Below are 16,780 nucleotides of genomic sequence, written 5' to 3' on the forward strand. Positions count from 1 at the left end.
ATGTAAAAGCAGTTTGTTTTTTTCATACAAAAAAAAAAAAAAAGAAGAATATTGATCTGGGCTTTGGAATTCTTCACTGTTGAATTCCCAGAATGTCTGGAACACCTTTTAATTCCTGCTGCTGCTGCTGCTGCGCTCTGTATTCCCTTCAGTCCTGGATAGAAACAATGGTTGTCGGGAAAAGGGAACAGTTCATTTTCAGGTCATACTTTTCAACTCTTTTGCAGAATGTTTTTTCATGGGGTTGGAGTGAAGAGTATTTGAGGAGCAAAGGGGAAAAAAAATATTAGAATCAAAGTTTTAACAAAGCTCCAGCAGTGACAAGAAGCACGAGGATCTTTCTTTGATATCCAAACTGTTGATGTGAATGTGCCAGATTAAGCCAGACAGAATAAAATGTTTTATTAAGTGAACAAGTATCTTAGCAGCATGCAAACTTGACTTAATAAGACCACTATCATTGGACTGTAGGAAGGTGCTGAGAACCATTACATAAAAAATAAAAAATAAACTCTTTTACCCTTTGATTTGATGGTGGAATGTAAAAAAAAAATCCCTTCTGTTCGCCCTGAAACTGGAGGGAGCTGCTTCATCCCTCAGCTTTGCCTCTCGCAGCTTGGCAGAATCCATGCGTTGAAGCGCCCTCACTTGGGCAACAAGTCAGCGACAATGGCAAAATGAAGTTAAACAGCTGCAAGCAATACTGAGTAAATATACAATAGACCTCAAGAATGTGAGCGGCACTTATTAAAATGAGTTTCTGGGCCGGTGTTGGAAGAGTCTTGGCCGGCTCCTTGCTGCTCCTCGCTGCTCTTCGCTGTCTCTCTCCCTGACTGACATTTGCAGTGGCAATAAGAACCAGATTTGTGTGTCTGACAGCTCAGACGGGATGATTTAAAACTCACCGAGAGGTTTCATTCCTCTCATTTCCATCCAGCTCACCTCATTGCCCTCCTCCCGTCTGCATATCCAAATAGTCACTCATTTTTTTTTTTTTTTCCTCATGAATTTGACTCAGTTTACCTCAAGCAAACATTCAACACGCTTTGGATTTCAATCTATTTGACTCAGAAATATTCCTTTATGTGGTCAAACGTAATTTACTAAACTAAATAAATAAATCAACTCACTGGCCACTTTATTAGGTAGACTTTGCTTGCACTCTGTACCTGACTACCTGAGGGCAATAACAACTTGTTAATTTGCCTCAAGGTTGGAGGTTTCTTCTTCTCATTGATATTCTGCAGTCCTTGGCCGCAACCAGTGGGACTCTGAGTTTCCTTTTCCTTTCTGTGGTTTCAGACCAGTCTGACCTCTGACCCCTGACCATTTCACTTCTTCCTAAACCTATGAGACAGCTGTGTCAGTGTGTAAATCCCAGAACATCCCAGATGACGCCACGTTCAAAGACCCTTAAAGGTTAAGGGGGTAATATTTGGCAATTTCGAGAAGAAACAGCGACATCTAGTGGTTACATTTCAGATTGCAGCGCTCACCATCTCATCCTCCCTCTCTCGAGCTTGCCAGTGAACTACTGTGGCCTGCACACACAAACCTGGATATGTTGTCTACCTTCGTCTTCGTTGGCTACTTTGAGAATGCAATCGTTTACCTTAAATACAAAACGCGCTGTCAGATGGGCTGGATTGTCCACAGCTGGGAGCAAGTCCCTAACTCTATGCGTATTCTCATATTCATATATGTATACATATTTATACACACACATATATATATATATATATATATATATATATATATATACATACATATATATATATATATATATATATATATATATATATATATATATATATATATATGTATATATATATATATATATATATATATGTATATATGTATGTATGTATGTATGTATGTATATATATATATATGTATGTATGTATATATATATATATGTATATATATATATATATATATATGTATGTATGTATATATATATATATATGTATGTATGTATATATATATATATGTATATATATATATATATGTATATATATATATATATATATATATATATATATATACATATATATATATACATAAAAGAACCATTTTATAGGTAGAAAAACCAAATTAAATTTAATCACTTTGAATCACCGTCTCCAACACGTCAGCATGCCTAAATTCGTGGATCTGCTGCCGTGTGATTGGCTGATTAGCAGTCGGCGTGCCCAAGCACTTGGAACATCTTACCTTTTAACGTGGCCCTTCTGCACCGACTGCCAGTTCTTCTATTTTAAAATGGCTCGTCTGAGACTTTGCCGCGCTGCCGATTGTTGTTTGTTACGTGTGTCTTTGTATTCCACTCACTTCCTTATGCAGCAGAGCTATTGACGGTGTTCCCCTTTTAACTCGCCCCTGCAAATGTTGCGTTGAAAACCTCAATGAGGGGAGTGAGGGCAAATGATTCCAGTGGCGCGTCAAGAATTCTAACCCCGCTGTTTCTTTTCTGTCTTCTTGCAGAGCGGCATGGCTTTGACGTACGACCCCGCTGCCATGCAGAACGGGTAGGTGGAACATTTTTGCCTTTCTCTTTAACGCCGTCCGACATAAATCAGAAGGGCGGACGTGCACATATGGAGAGACACGCTGTACCGTCAGCACCCAGATCCACACCACATCAGTGTTGCTGAGCAGGAGCAGCTGCGGCGCACGCAGCTGACGAGCGCGCACACCCGGGCCGCGTTCTCACCCTCTCACCCTCGTTATCACATTTGACTGATGCAGATGAGGCATCTACTTTGTGCACCTTTGCATCCCGGATGTCAGACATGTGGCCTCCTAATTGCGAGCGGGGAAGATTTGCAGCGTTGCAGAGTCGCTGTAAGACTTTCGTCAGCTGCGGAGTTGCGAGATCATGACTGTTTGGGGGTTAAATCGGAGGTCGGCGATGAGCGTCGGGAATGCTGTTGGTGATCGATCCCGGGAGATGCGTCCCTGCTGCACTGCTGCTCTGTTCCTTTATTCTCGCTCCTCCCTCCTTTATTCTATCACTGTCTGCCACTTATCTGCTCTTGTCGTGCTGCACCCGGCACACTGTAACCTCATTCTGTAACATTTTCCTCTTGGACTGAGAGCTATTTTCTTGTTTGTTACCTTTCTTCCCCGAAGTCATTCACTCTCCTTCCAAGCAGATGTCGTACTTTTGCGGTCATTTCTGTTGTCTTCTTGGCTGTGGCTGTGTGTGTGTGCGTGTGCGTGCAAGTGCATGCATAAGTGGATGCTTGCACATGAGCATCTGCGCTCTAGCGATGCTTAAGCCCTCTCCAACCTCTCTTCCGAGGTCACCGCGGCTCCTTCCGGCAAAGCGCTAAATGACTGTGAAATGCTAATGCTGTTAATTAGCGAGGCGAAAAGCACGGAGGGAAGGCGATTGAATGGAAAAAAGGGGAAGGCCGGATGGGGTCAAGAGGAGGACAAGGGCAAAATCAAAGTCAGCCCGAGGAGAGGTGAAGGGTACGAATCAATTACCGGCGCTGCGAGTCTGTCCAAGCTGGAGGACTGCTGGTTTCTGAGGGTCTGATGCCAATCTGACGTTATTGGAAACATGTGTCCCAACTGGCCAGACTGCTTGGCGGGTTGCCTACCCTCTGTTTTATCTTAGAGAGACACATCATTTCACTTTCACTCTCGGCCTCTTTATTTTCCCCAACATAGACCCACCCCCATCTGGTCAGTTTTTTTTGTCTTTTTTCCCATCCTTCTGCAGCTATTTTTACACACAGACACACATATGCAAATGTATTCAGACTATTCTTATTATTAAGAGTAGTGTTAAGACCCCCCCCACATTACAGACTCTCAGTCATTTGTCAATATTTCCAGGCAGACACACAAAAAAAGTGAATGTGCAGTAGGTGAGGGCTCACCTTGCCGGGCAGCTGAGTTTCAGTTCTAAAATCGAACTACCAGTCCGACAACGAGAAGTATCTACTTTATTCTACTACATTAACAGCTCCAGATAAATCCAGAGGAAGACCAGGCAGAAGCTACTGTGACAATGGCTGCTGCCAAGGAAGACAAGCATGATGCTACAACTACAACTACTACAACTACTTTTGATTTTTGATGGCTTTTTCCACTAATAATAGAAAAAAGAGCTAATAACAACACTGTAGGTATTTCTTAGTGGACAACAATGATACAATTTACTTCAGTGCAGCATAAGCAGTCGTTCTGGTGTAAGGAGTCCTATTATGGCCATTTCCAGGTTAAATAAATTCATTTTGATGAAGTGTATAACAACGAGCCTGAACAATAGTGACAGAGCCCTGCGCTGTGGCAACATTGAACTGGACAGACACATTTGATTGCCTAAAAGTTTTGCCCGCCCCTTTTAATATTACCAATGGGCACTTAACGCAATGGAGACAAGAGATAAATCCAAATGATTGTGGAAACCTTGCGTGACAGGTGAGCTGACAGCAGCGCTTTAAAGAAAGATTTAGCACTCAGTCCTCTCCGGATGTCTCTGCCCACAATCACATGTTTGGTGTAATGTTTAAACAGTGGAGCCGGTGTCCCTATTGACAGCGAGCTGCTCAGGAATAATAGCCCCCATCAATAACCTTGGATCTGTCCTCTAACTAGTTTGCTCTTCCAATACGCATCACTCTAATGAAAAATACAATAAACAAAATCAGAGCAGCATATTGAATATCGCTGGGTATGTTCGCTCATTTGTATTCATCAGTGATGGTAATACAGTTTCGGTAATGCAAGTCGTACATTAATTGCACGGTCAAAACGATGGCTCATACTTCTACATTAACCCAAAAAAAATGAGAATGAAAAAATGAAAATGAGTTTTTGTTCCCGTCATGTCTCTGATAATCTTCGTGATAAATGTTTTGTTTTCCCTCGCGACCCGCCGTGAACTTGTAAACCTGTATATGGGGCTGAAACATTGAATGTGTGCATAAAATACAATGCAACAAAATATTGTCTAAACCTTAACGTGTAATTACAGAATATATTTGAAAAGTCCCATCAGCACGTGGACGGTAAAAAGCAGTGGTGAACCTGCCACATTGTAAGTAAAAATAAATTGCTTGTTTTTCCAAACTGATTAGAAACATTTATAAATCTTAATGTCATGCCCACAACACTCCAACACATTATGCTGTGCTACTGCCAAGAGGGAAAAAGTAATACTTTGTCAACAAGTAGATGAGCCGATGTACCTTTTGCCCGCTCAAACGCAGGCGCGTGTGTGTGTGTGTGTGTGTGTGTGTGCGTGTGCGTGTGCGTGTGCGTGTGTGTGTGCGTGTGCGCGTGCTTGCGATCGTGTGCGCAAGTGTGTGTGTGTGTGTGTGTCAGAAGCTCATGAGAAAGCTCGATGTCCATGTGAGGCATAATCGCTCTTATCTCAGGCAGCTGGAAGCCAACTGCATCCACGAGGCCTTTTCGCCGCAGCAGTTTAAAAATATCTGAGGCTCAACATCTCACCGCCGAGTTCAAAACCACTCCTGCTATTACCGACTAAACCACTGTACTGCGGGGTGGGAAAGGAAGGAGAGAACCGATAAGGTGCGCCCGCACTCCCGCCTAGTGTGTGCGTTTTGACTCCAATTCGAACAGCTGGATGGGCGTCGCATTCTCATGTTAAATACCTTCCTGAGGTTCTGAGAGTAGCAAAATCAAAGGCATACGGTGGATTTATGTACTGTACATCAATTAGTGCTGGAGGCAGGTGAGGGGCTTGTCTCAGCCTCTGCGCCGCCGCTAACACCCCCCCCCTTTGCACCATTATTCAGCTAACAGACACTCGGGGATCGATCGGGCACAGCGACACGGCCTGGCGGATGAAACATGTCCTCTCTAGGTACACAATGATAAATAAAGCTCGGCAAGTCACACGATTACGCCGTTGCGGTGGCTGAGGCGAGGCGGGGAGGGAGTCGGGGGGGAGGGGTGGGGGAGGGGTGGGGGGTTGGAGGAAAAAGGGGGAGGCAGAGCAAAATGAGAAGGGCAAACAAAGGTGTGGGCAGAGGAGTAAACAAAAAAATGCAGACGTTTCAGAGGCAGCTCTCGCTTCCGAGTGCGGCGTGTGTGTGTGTGTGTGTGTGTGTGTGTGTGTGTGTGTGTGTGTGTGTGTGTGTGTGTGTGTGTGTGTGTGTGTGTGTGTGTGTGTGCGTGCGTGTGTGTGTGTGTGTGTAGGTGGGAACATAAAGGTTAATGTTGAAATATTTCACCCACTCGCGCATTAAGTTCATTATTATGCGCGGCGGCGCGGCAGACTCCTTTTGCAACACACCGTGTTTGCTGCGGCGGCAGCGGCAGCAGCAGCGGCAGCGGCGGCGGCGGCGGCGGCGGGCCTCATTCTCGCTCCACTTCTGATGATGCAGCACAAAGCGAAGCTGCGCGGCGCTCGTTGTTTTCACGACAGCTTTAATGACGTCTGATTTATTTTATCAGTGGGTTCTGGAGGGGGTGCCGGCCGGGCGAAGCGGTGGGGAGGAAACAAACAGCTACAAAAGACTCGTTTTCGCGAGCGCTTGCCGCCGCGTGGGGGGGGCGATGGGGGGGGGCAGCGTGTGACGACGCTTTTTACGATTTTTCGTGTTTTCCTTCAACTCTTGCATTCTTCTCTCTTTCACAGCTTCTACTCTTCGCCGTACAGCATCTCTACCAATCGGATGATTGCGCAGACGTCAATCACGCCCTTCATCGCTGCCTCGCCTGTGTCCACGTATCAGGTGGGTGGAGCCTTGTGCTAATTGGGGTGGGGCTAAACAGAGCCTTCAGAGACTGTAAAACTTAACTTATGCCTGTGAAAAATCTATTTTGAAGAGCCGAGTAGACGTCATTCACTCTCGGGCGGATTTTTCTGACCAGCTGACTGGCTGAGGTGACAAAGATGTTAAGATGCTTTTGAAACACCGCATTCACAAAGTATGACACAGTAAACTGACACCCGATCGCTGACAGCAGAACAGTGTTCATTTTTCTGATTGTCCACGAACCAGGGAACAGCTGATGGGATCTCAGCATGGCAACCCTGACTGCACGGCACATGAGCTGATTTTATTAAGTGTTGCAAAAACCCAACAAGCAACTTAAAATCCTCGTCTAGTTTTCCAGTTTTATATTTCAACCAGAAGGTTGTGTCACAAGGTATAAATCTATGAAAACAGCTTTGGTTACATATGTGTTAGTGGATTCAGCATCATTTATGAAATGCCTGAAAAACGCAGAGTCGTTATCAGAATCAGTTAAACGTCTGTGTTGAAAAATGCAAGGCATACTTGAAGCCAGCATAGAGGATGTTTGGGGTTTGTTTTTTTTTTCAAACTTTTTAGTGCGGCACTTGGCCGTGGAGGGCAGCGTGGCGACTGAGTCATAATGTCGCAATTGTTTCCTCTGTACCTTCAGCGTGGATAATTCATTTTGACTGTCAAAGAGAAATATATGCCCTCTTTAAACCCACAGCAGCTCGCCAAATTCAGAAGAATCCTGAAAATAGTCCCAGAGAAAATGCATCCTTTCTTGTCAGTTGCTAGCGACTGCACCGTGAAGTCCATTAGTCTTTTTTTTTATGTATCTTTTTTATTTATTCTTTTTGCTGCCTGGCTCTGTTTTTAATAGGAGTGAATTAAGCTTTCAGCGGGCTGGGAGACAGTCTGCGTGCACTGAGAAGCAGACTCACACAGAGCTCTCTCGGTCTTCTCATGCAATGCGGCGGAAGAATAATGAACAACAGCCACGGCATCTTGACAGAAGTAGACAACAAAATGAGAGAAACATTTACAGAGCTGACCGCTCTATTTACCGTCCTCCTGTGTGTGTGTGGTCTTTGTGTTTGGGAGCGCACACGTATCCAGTCCAGCCCGTCGTCTTTTCTCAGGGAAGACTCGAGCGCGGACACCAAGCAATTAGCGCTCAAAGCCCGACGATAATTAAACACCGGGTTCTGTTCCACCGCGGCAATCCTCCCCATCAAGCCCCTCTTCTCGGGCGCAAATCCCCCTTTTGTCTTACTCTGTCGACTCTGATGCGTCGCGTCCTCTGTCTTTCAAACAGATCAAACCAATTCATGTCAAAGCGGATTGTGTGTGATTTGTGTAGCTTTAACAGAGCGGCTCTGCACGTGGGGCGCCACGTGCCAAACGCAGAGAATTTAAAGCAGCGTGTAGATTTACTACCTTAAAGTTATACTTTTTTTTTTTTTTTTTTTTTTTCATTCACCGACCTTACCAAATAAATCATCTCCCCACCTCGCTGGTAGGACTCCATGAGTACATACTAGAAGTTTGTTTGATGTAGGTAAAAATCTGTAATTGAGCTTGTTCAGCTTCAGGTGAGCCAAAATGCAAGAAACGGACAACAACTTAGCAAGGTTTCTTGTTCATTGTTTGTCTTGCCTTTTCCCCGAGTAATTCTTGCTGCAGCACCACCACAGGCATGGGGGGGAATATGTTATTCAAAAGATTTGATTTGTTTGACACAGTGCAGTGTGAAAGCAAACCCAGATCAGCTGAAAGTTGCAAACCCCAAAAAAATCAAGACTACCATTTGGACTATTGGGTGTGAAAACCATTGAAAATTTTAGTTGCGTGCCCTGCACCCTCTTTCAGAAACGAGCCTCACTTTACGACAAGTCTAGCTGTAGAACGTTTGTTAAGGTCCTTCGTTGTCCAGGTCAACATGGTTAAATTAAGGCAACTAAATTGTTGTTTGCTATCTTGAAGATTGATTAAAGATAGGAAAAACCAGAACTGAACTTCTGTATTACCGTGTAAGGCCAGGTGGCTGTGCTGTATCAGTGTCAGCTATACCGTTCCTCCTCTTACTACTCAAGTAATCATAAAAAAAAAAAAAATAAACTATCATTTAAAGGTAGAAAACCTTCATAGTGGGCCTTCAAGACGCCAGGAATTGTTTAGTGTTGATCGTTGCCGGTTTTCTCTGAATCCGATGCTGCAGGTGCCACACAAAGACACACCTGCACACTCAGACGGCACGTCTTCCTTTTTAGAGAGCGTACGCACACACATTGCGCCGTGTGCCGTAAAGACACGCGGGTGACAAAACACACACAACGCACATCCCCATTGATTACCCAGCGTGTGCACACTTCACGTGACAAAAAGGCCATCAGGGACTCGCCCCTCACGGTGTGAGCGTTGGCCATGGAAGCTGCACTACAGGAGATGAAAGTGGTGATTTGTGGCCAAGACAGGCTTTGATGATGAAACCTCCACTGTGAAGCAGTAATTATTAGACTGTATTGCTCTCTGCGGTCTTCATATCCTCTTATAATTACGACGTAGCGCACTGTATAGTGCGCCCTCAGTTACTGCCTTGATATGCTTTAAGACACGCCGCCGCAGGGACCCACGCTCCGAATTGGACTTGTAAAGACTTGAGCTAATGATTAATTGTCTCTCATTTTCTCCCCCTTTTCCTTTCATTCTTGCCTCACAATTGTCCCGCTTTAAATTCCCCCCTTTTCCCTCAATTCTACATCCACTAATAACAATCTTCTTTTTGAACTTCCGTCTCCCTCTCATCTCTTGCTGACCTCCATTCCGCATCCTCCTACTCATGCCCATTCCCTGCTTCGTTAATTACTTTCTTTCTCTCCTTTTCTTTCCCTCCGCCTCTCCGCTCCCTTCATCATCTCTGATTTGACTGTCGTCACCTCCACCTTCATCTCTCTTCGCCCCTGCTCCTCTACTTAATTCTCCACAGGTCCAGAGTACATCTTGGATGCCTCATCAACAGTATGTTATGCAACCTACGGTATGTTTTTCTCTGTTGATCCTGTGACATGTTATTTATGTTTTGATTTGTTTTTTCAGTTTTTCCAGTGCTTTTCACCACCTCTTTCTTTAGTCCACACACCTGCCTGTCATCTCTGTGTCTAAGCGTGTCCCAGTATTTACTCTTTACGCGTAATTCAGTCTGCTAATCCCATAGCAGTCACGTCATTTGCAGTAAGACCTGAGTAATGTGAATGTCTGTCAAACTGCCAGCCACATGATTTATGAAACGCAAATTACAAATCCATCCATCCTTGGGAACCGTGGCTCCTGTTTGCTCTATAATGCCAGCTATGATTGCTCGGTAGCATTACTTAATGTCTCCAGATTTCTCTTTTCCTTCTTTAATCTCATAACAGCACAAATGATGCAGCCACTGAGCAGCATAATGACAGCATGTTAAAAAAAAAAGAAAGAAAAATGACACAGTGCACAGCTTCTAAGAGCCAAACTGGGATCAGGCTGGAAAAATGTCCGTAGCCTCGCATCCGAGGCCCACTCTGCTGAATCAGCGTGACAATAACCTCCTTAAAAGAAAAAAAAAAACCCTCAGCCTTAGTTGCTCAGCGCAGGACAGTCTCCTACTCCACAATAAAATGCTCCCTCCTGCTGGTAGGAGATGGGACTGCGTGTAGGAAAATTGCATCCATGCAAACCACAGTGGTGTGGGAAAAAAAAATAATTCCTCAAGCATTTGTGACATATTGCACTAAGAATCACTATTATGTCAACAATGGCAGATTCAGCAAGATAATTCTTTGTGCAACACAACTGACACACGCACAAGAATTTAGAATTTAGTTTTGTTAAAAAAAAATAACAAAAAAGTGCATCTTTTACCCACGCTGAAAAAACATGTACTCAATCTCACCCACTCTTTGCATTGACTGGTGTAATATTGATTGTGTTTGTGCAGGGGAGGGGAAGTGAGTCAGTATCCATAACTAATCTGAGCTCACCTCCAGTATACCTTTTCTTTCTCCCCCTTTTACACTCCAAAACACAACCTCCCTGGTTGCTTTGAGCCAGTTGTAGCGCACAGCTGTAGTTTCGAGAGACTGGAGCGATAAACCCCGGCAGGATTCACTGTGAGCTCAGCTGGCATCCTGTCTGTCCGCCCGCCAAACATACCCTTATCCAGATGCGAGGAGTTCATATTCTTAATATGTGGCCGGTGAAGGGTCTCTAAAGGCTCTAAAGGAGGGTTGTCTCACTCCTCCCTGGGGTGAGACAACCAGGTTTGATGTACTGTGATTACACACACAAAAATCCCAGGCTGCGGATAAGTTATTAGTTATTAGTGAATTTTGTGACAGTAGATCTTTGAAAATGTGACTCGTGGGGCCTTTTAAACCCGAAACATGTTTCTGAAACGGGAAGTATTGCCGAATTAAAGGATCCAAATAAAGGGTCAATTAAAATTAATGAATAATCTTTAAAAGGTTATAAGGAGTGAGACTATACAGCTGCTAAAAGGTCTGAAGACAGGCCACCTCATAAGAGTAAAACAATGTTACAATGTTATCCTAACCGTAAAAAATAATGAATAGATTTCATCATCAAGCCCAAGCATTAATGAGCTGGTGTCTTGCCAACGTGTGCAGACCATTTTCCTCCCCTCCCCTGCAGAACTCCAACTATAAGAGTCAGCTGCAGAGGCATGAGCGATGGAGGCAGCAGTGCATTGAGGGATTCCAGCAACCGCCGCCTCGACACAATTGCCCGACTTCCCCCGGAAATTCTCCTTCCGCTCGTCCCTTTCTTCCCACCAGTCTCCCGCTTTGTGTCTGTCTGCCAGCTCCTGAAAACATCCCGTTGTCAGGCCTGGCTGAAAACGACGTCTGGGGCGGGGGGGGGGGGGGGGGGGGGGAATAATACCCCACCGCCAGTGTGTATTCTAACAAATATCCCATCTAATTATTTGGCGGCCCCGTTTGATAGGCCCTCGTAAGGAGAGGAGAGAAGTCGGGGATTGGCGGGAGATAAAGCGAAACAAATGTGATGGAGCTGGAGGAGGAGAATGGGAGGGGGCGGAGGAGAGGACGAGGAACGAAGGGATTACAAAGAGTAAATCCAGAACAAAGAGAAAAAGAAAACAACTGCGGCAGAGGCATGTCTGGGCTGTGTGCGCCGGTTCCCCGAGCCTTGTCTCCGCACAGTCGAAATCCCTGTTAGACAACAAAGGCGGCGGCTTGTCATTGTATTTTCCTGGATACAGCGGAGCTCCGCAAATTAAGAAGCTGCGACGGGCGGCGAGAGCGGGAGAGAGAGAGAGAGAGTGAGAGAGCCGCGGCCGCCCCGGCTTAACTCCGTTCCTATGGCAGCAGCGGCAGCTCGCTCGCTCGCTCGCTCGCTCACTGCCGAGCCAAAGTTAACGACCGGCGGCTGTGCTCGGTGGCCGTGCACCGGCGGACACATGCAGGTTGATTCCCACCAGCACGCCGCGGTTAATCGCTCTGCGAGTGCAACATTTTGCGTTTTTTTTTTTTTTTTAGTTTTTGGTCAATGGCAGGAATTTAAAGTTTTCACTGTGAATCCCATGTTACCCAAGAAGTTCACTCACCACGCTCCACGAGAGCCTTGGAAAATTGGGCCGTTGGAGCGCCGGGGAGTCCTGAAGGCGCGCGCGTATAGATGAGTCCGACGAGCGCTGTGTGTATGTCGCCATCTTGTGGCGCCGCCATTATTGATGCGTTATACTCGGGACGTCTCGCAAGCGCAAACAGCAGCATGGCTAGTATTGGTGGATGACGTTAGATAGTGGCCTCCAATTTCTGATGAAGGTAGTAGCCTGACAGCAAGTTTACAGATTGATTATGGAAATAGGTTTACAGAATTCTTGTTAGGCAGGGCTCTCGAGTTTTGAATGCAGACCAGAGTGACACCCAACGCCCCCAAAAAATAAATAAATTGTCCGCAGGGGGTTGGATGGGTTATAGGAATGCGGGTCTTTCATAGGGTTGCCACCCGTCCCGTTTTTCCCAGAAGTGTTCTCTTTTTTCACCACCTGTCCCGGGAAAAATAAAATCTCTACCGGGATATAATTTGTCCCGTTTTTTTAGGGAAAATGACAAAACCTTATTTGATATCCGTCTGCGTCTGTGGTCTGTCGCGATTGTCCCATATTTGGCAACTAAAAAACATGTCCCGTAATGAACCGATACGGGACGCACTTCACTTTCTCCCGTATATTTCGGGGAGCCCCCCCCGCCGACAGACTTGAAAGATCTCCACCCACCCCCCGAGATGTCCCGGATTTGAAACTCTAGGAGGTGGCAACCCTAGTCTTTCATATTATTCATATTATCACCAGTGTGGTTGCTGTTATAATAACTGCTCAGGCTGACAGAAGTATGTCACTAGGCACCCACAATTAAACCAAGTAGAACATCTTTATTGAATTTCTGTGTATTGAATATGAGTGAGTGAGTGACTATGACTTGTGTTGTTTGATCTAAGTGTTTGTGGCCTTTTTGGGGACTCAGTAATCATCTGTGTTGTTGGCTCCCACTTAAAACAGTTCAGCTCAAGTCCTGCCATTTTCAACGTCATATGCAATGATTAATGCATCCATGGCCAGGATTATGATCATAAAATATGACATGATTTTAAAAGTGATCTATGAAAACAGAGGTATTCATTTTGTAAGCGACAACGTTTACTAAACGTAACCACTATTTCAGCAGCACGTATATTAGCTCAGCACAAAGCAGCAGAACGCAGTTTGCAGCTAGTTACCGGTGGTCAGCCGTTAACATAACAAACCCAGTGTCTGTCACAGTGAAACTGTTTTTATTTATTGACTACCGTCATTCAAACAACCTAAGATGGTTCGCTGATGTGTGTGAGTATGTATGACATGCTCTGTTTGCATACTCCGGTGGTCTCTGTGATGCTCGTAGCTCATGATCCAGTCGTGAATTTCCAAAGAAAATAAAACTTCCAGGGAATGCCGCCGGTTGTAGCAGAAGTGCTTTTTTCATTGGTTGTTGCGTTAAGATTTACCCAGATACAGTAGTGCTTCTGTTTCTGATTGGCTACACCATAGCCAATCAGAAACAACTTTCTTTTTTTGACTGACGGTACTGACACAGGCGCTCTGATGGGAGACGTGCTCGATTCCTGCCGGTTCCGTACATATATATATGTATTTTATTTTTCAGCGTGAGAAATACAATGTGTGGCGGGAGTGCGTGACAAAAGACCCAAAAGAGTGACCGTTACGCTCAATGCGTGACACTTGAGAGCCCTGTGTTAGGCTAAGTTAGTTAGCTAGCAATACTTTTGTTAGTAAACAAACTTAAGCTGAGGAGCAAGCCATAAAGAAATATTTATTCAAAATGTTTTAATGTAGTCAATCCTTTAGACATTCAACTTTAATATATAAATGCTCCCTTTACTGTAAGCTAATGATAGCTTCTATGGCAACCAATCAGGGCCAGTCTTCTTGCAGTCGAGACTTTATATATATTGCGTTCCTTCTTCTACAGTTGAACTTTAACACTACTATTAGATAAGTTGAATACGACACAAGTATTACCACTGAACATCATAAAAAAGAAAATAAATACTAGAGGATAGTGAGAAAGAGTTAAATTCGCAAGCAGAGAACACTCACGGCATCTATGCACTCACGCGGCCACGTGTACGCCCCCCAGCCCCCGCCCACCATCTGAACCGAATTCAGGCACAAAACATCTTTGCACAAAGATGGTTGCCTCAAGGACTCTGTTTTCCTGAGCCTTGGTGCAATGCCCAGATTACTTGAACTCATCGTCTTTACATCCTAATTAGCGAGAGGATGTCTTTGTGCATGATTACTCACAAATCCCGCCGCAGGAAATAAATGCATTCCCACAAAACACCTTAATATCCACCGCTCCTTAATGAACCATGTTAGAAGTTGTCATATGTGATTATACATATTTATAACGTGCTTCATACAACACTGTGTACATATATTAATGCCTTACAATTGCACTCATAATGCATTTCACAATATAGACCATCATAGAAAGTGTTACCCTTTTGAATCGATTGATGGTTCCAAACTCTAGCGCAGCAGCATCACATGATTCACCCCCCCCCCCCCCCCCCAAAAAAAAAAAAAAAAAAAAAACAGAAACATTTGGTCCTCTGTTTACTGCCACCGGCAAAATACGCTCAGTTGTAAATTTCCTGCGAAAACATTGTTGGACCTCCCACATGTTTGGAAGCAGATCGAAACAACGTGGCCAGGATGCACTGTCAGAGGGCAGAACAAACACCTGGCTGGAAGGCTGGAGGTATGAATGATGTACCAGAGCCCTTTACGACATCACCCACTGGTTTCTACAACTGTGTGTTTTAGCGCACCTTTTCTGAAGTACAATTTGGACTTTTCTCATTTCCAGGCAATTCATTGATAGGATAGACATAATCATACACAAGCATATTGTTGGAAACTATTTTAGAATTGATTTTGTACAACTTGCAACCTTAGACGGGGCAGTTTAGGGCCTTTAAAATTCCTCTAAAAATACAATTTCTGTATGCCCTCTGTGCAAGAGCAGCAGCAGAAGTAGCGGTTAGTGATTCTCACCATTAACCAATGTCATTATCACTAATACTGTGTGTTTGATGCCACACGGCGCCTGCAGCACTTTGCAAGTCAGCTTTATTTCTCCACTGGAGAAATGACAGCAGATGAAGAGCAAAGAGAGTGAGTGAGTGGATGCCTTCCACGTTTTTTTTTTTTTTTTTTCCTAGTCTCTCTTGTCCTCAGGGGAAACGTAAAGTGTCTGTCTTCTGTTCTCATTCATTGCTTACCGGAGGGGGGGGGGAGAGAACAAAATAGGCGGAACATTAAAATTCACGCACACACTCATCTCACAGTCCCTCACGCATGTCTTCCCAGTGCAAACACACACTGTGAGGGCAGGCTTAACACTTCCTCGGCTATAAATCAGAGCAGACAAATCTTTTACGGTATGTTTTCTCTCTTTTTAGTTTATTCTTCGGAAGGCCTTTGTGCCTGCTGCGTGAGTGATTGGACAAAGAAAAAGAAAGAGCGAGCGGATAAAATAAGAAATCATTAAAGCTGATGAATGTGTCGTATAGATGGATGAAAAGCTCAGGTATTAGCCTGAGTCTGGCTCCTGAATCTACCTGCCGGAAACGTGGCTTTGTGCTGTTTGGTGGGTATCTGCCTCCTCATCTGAGCTCAGGTGCATCGGTGTGTGTGTGTGGGGATAAAGGACCAGTCATTCACTCGTAATGTTGAGGACAGTGCTGACAGAGCATCACTGATGGCTGTCTGACTGTGTTCTTCAAACAGATCTTCCTCTGAAGGCAGTATTCAGCGCAGCTAACAGCTCTGAAAACTTGTCTGTACTCGCCCTCTGTATATGTGTGTGTGTGTGTGTGTGTGTGTGTGTGTGTGTGTGTGTGTGTGTGTTAGCACCCGCCAGCCTGACTGTGAAGCCCGCAGACAGAAGGATCTCTACTTACTGATTCACAGCTGTGAACATCTCTGACAGCCTTCAAGAGTCACACACACACACACACACAACCACAGCCGGAACTTTCATTACCAAGCGTGTGTTCACCTACGGCTGCTCGTGATTTTTTTTTCTCCTTTTCTTACACGTCTCTTCATGAAAACCTACAGACTCAGATTTGTCGAGACAACTGCCACCGCTGCTGAGTCCTGCGCTGAAAATACCAAAAATAAAAAATGAAAAAAAAAGTCTAACTTGCAACATCCTGTCTCAGCACGCCGCCACAGAAGTGCTGACTGCTCTCCGGAGCGGTACCGACACCTCTCAGCGGAAGCTGTCTGCACTTGGGGGAAGTAGAGATAAACAGCTATCACAAATGAGCAGTGTTTACCTCTGCAGGGATGCTGCCAGACATCTCGGTGCACCGTGCGAGGGGCTCCTCCATTAAATCTATCCAGGGCTGTAAAGGAAACAGGCAGCTCGCCTCTCTCTGGCGTGGGGAGTCATCAAAGCGCC

At 44.9% G+C, this 16,780-nt stretch overlaps 1 protein-coding gene across 8 annotated transcripts in view; it reads left to right on the plus strand.

Moving 5' to 3' along the window:
- Positions 1–16,780, plus strand: part of LOC142879305 (RNA-binding motif, single-stranded-interacting protein 3-like) — a 127,442-nt gene that overhangs the window by 102,792 nt on the left and 7,870 nt on the right. For 5 of the 8 annotated variants that reach the window (XM_076012467.1, XM_076012468.1, XM_076012473.1 and 2 more), the window contains 4 exons: positions 2,485–2,528; positions 4,991–5,053; positions 6,623–6,719; positions 9,715–9,765. In XM_076012467.1, coding sequence (XP_075868582.1) covers positions 2,485–2,528; positions 4,991–5,053; positions 6,623–6,719; positions 9,715–9,765 — 255 coding nt within the window. The remainder of the gene's footprint in view (positions 1–2,484; positions 2,529–4,990; positions 5,054–6,622; positions 6,720–9,714; positions 9,766–16,780) is intronic. The other 3 variants (XM_076012469.1, XM_076012474.1, XM_076012471.1) reach the window with 1 other exon arrangement.

Source organism: Nelusetta ayraudi, unplaced genomic scaffold (genome assembly GCF_046127955.1).
Source record: "Nelusetta ayraudi isolate G7.1 ecotype Tasmania unplaced genomic scaffold, CSIRO-AGI_Nayr_v1 ptg000136l, whole genome shotgun sequence".
Classification (NCBI taxonomy): Eukaryota; Metazoa; Chordata; class Actinopteri; order Tetraodontiformes; family Monacanthidae; genus Nelusetta; species Nelusetta ayraudi.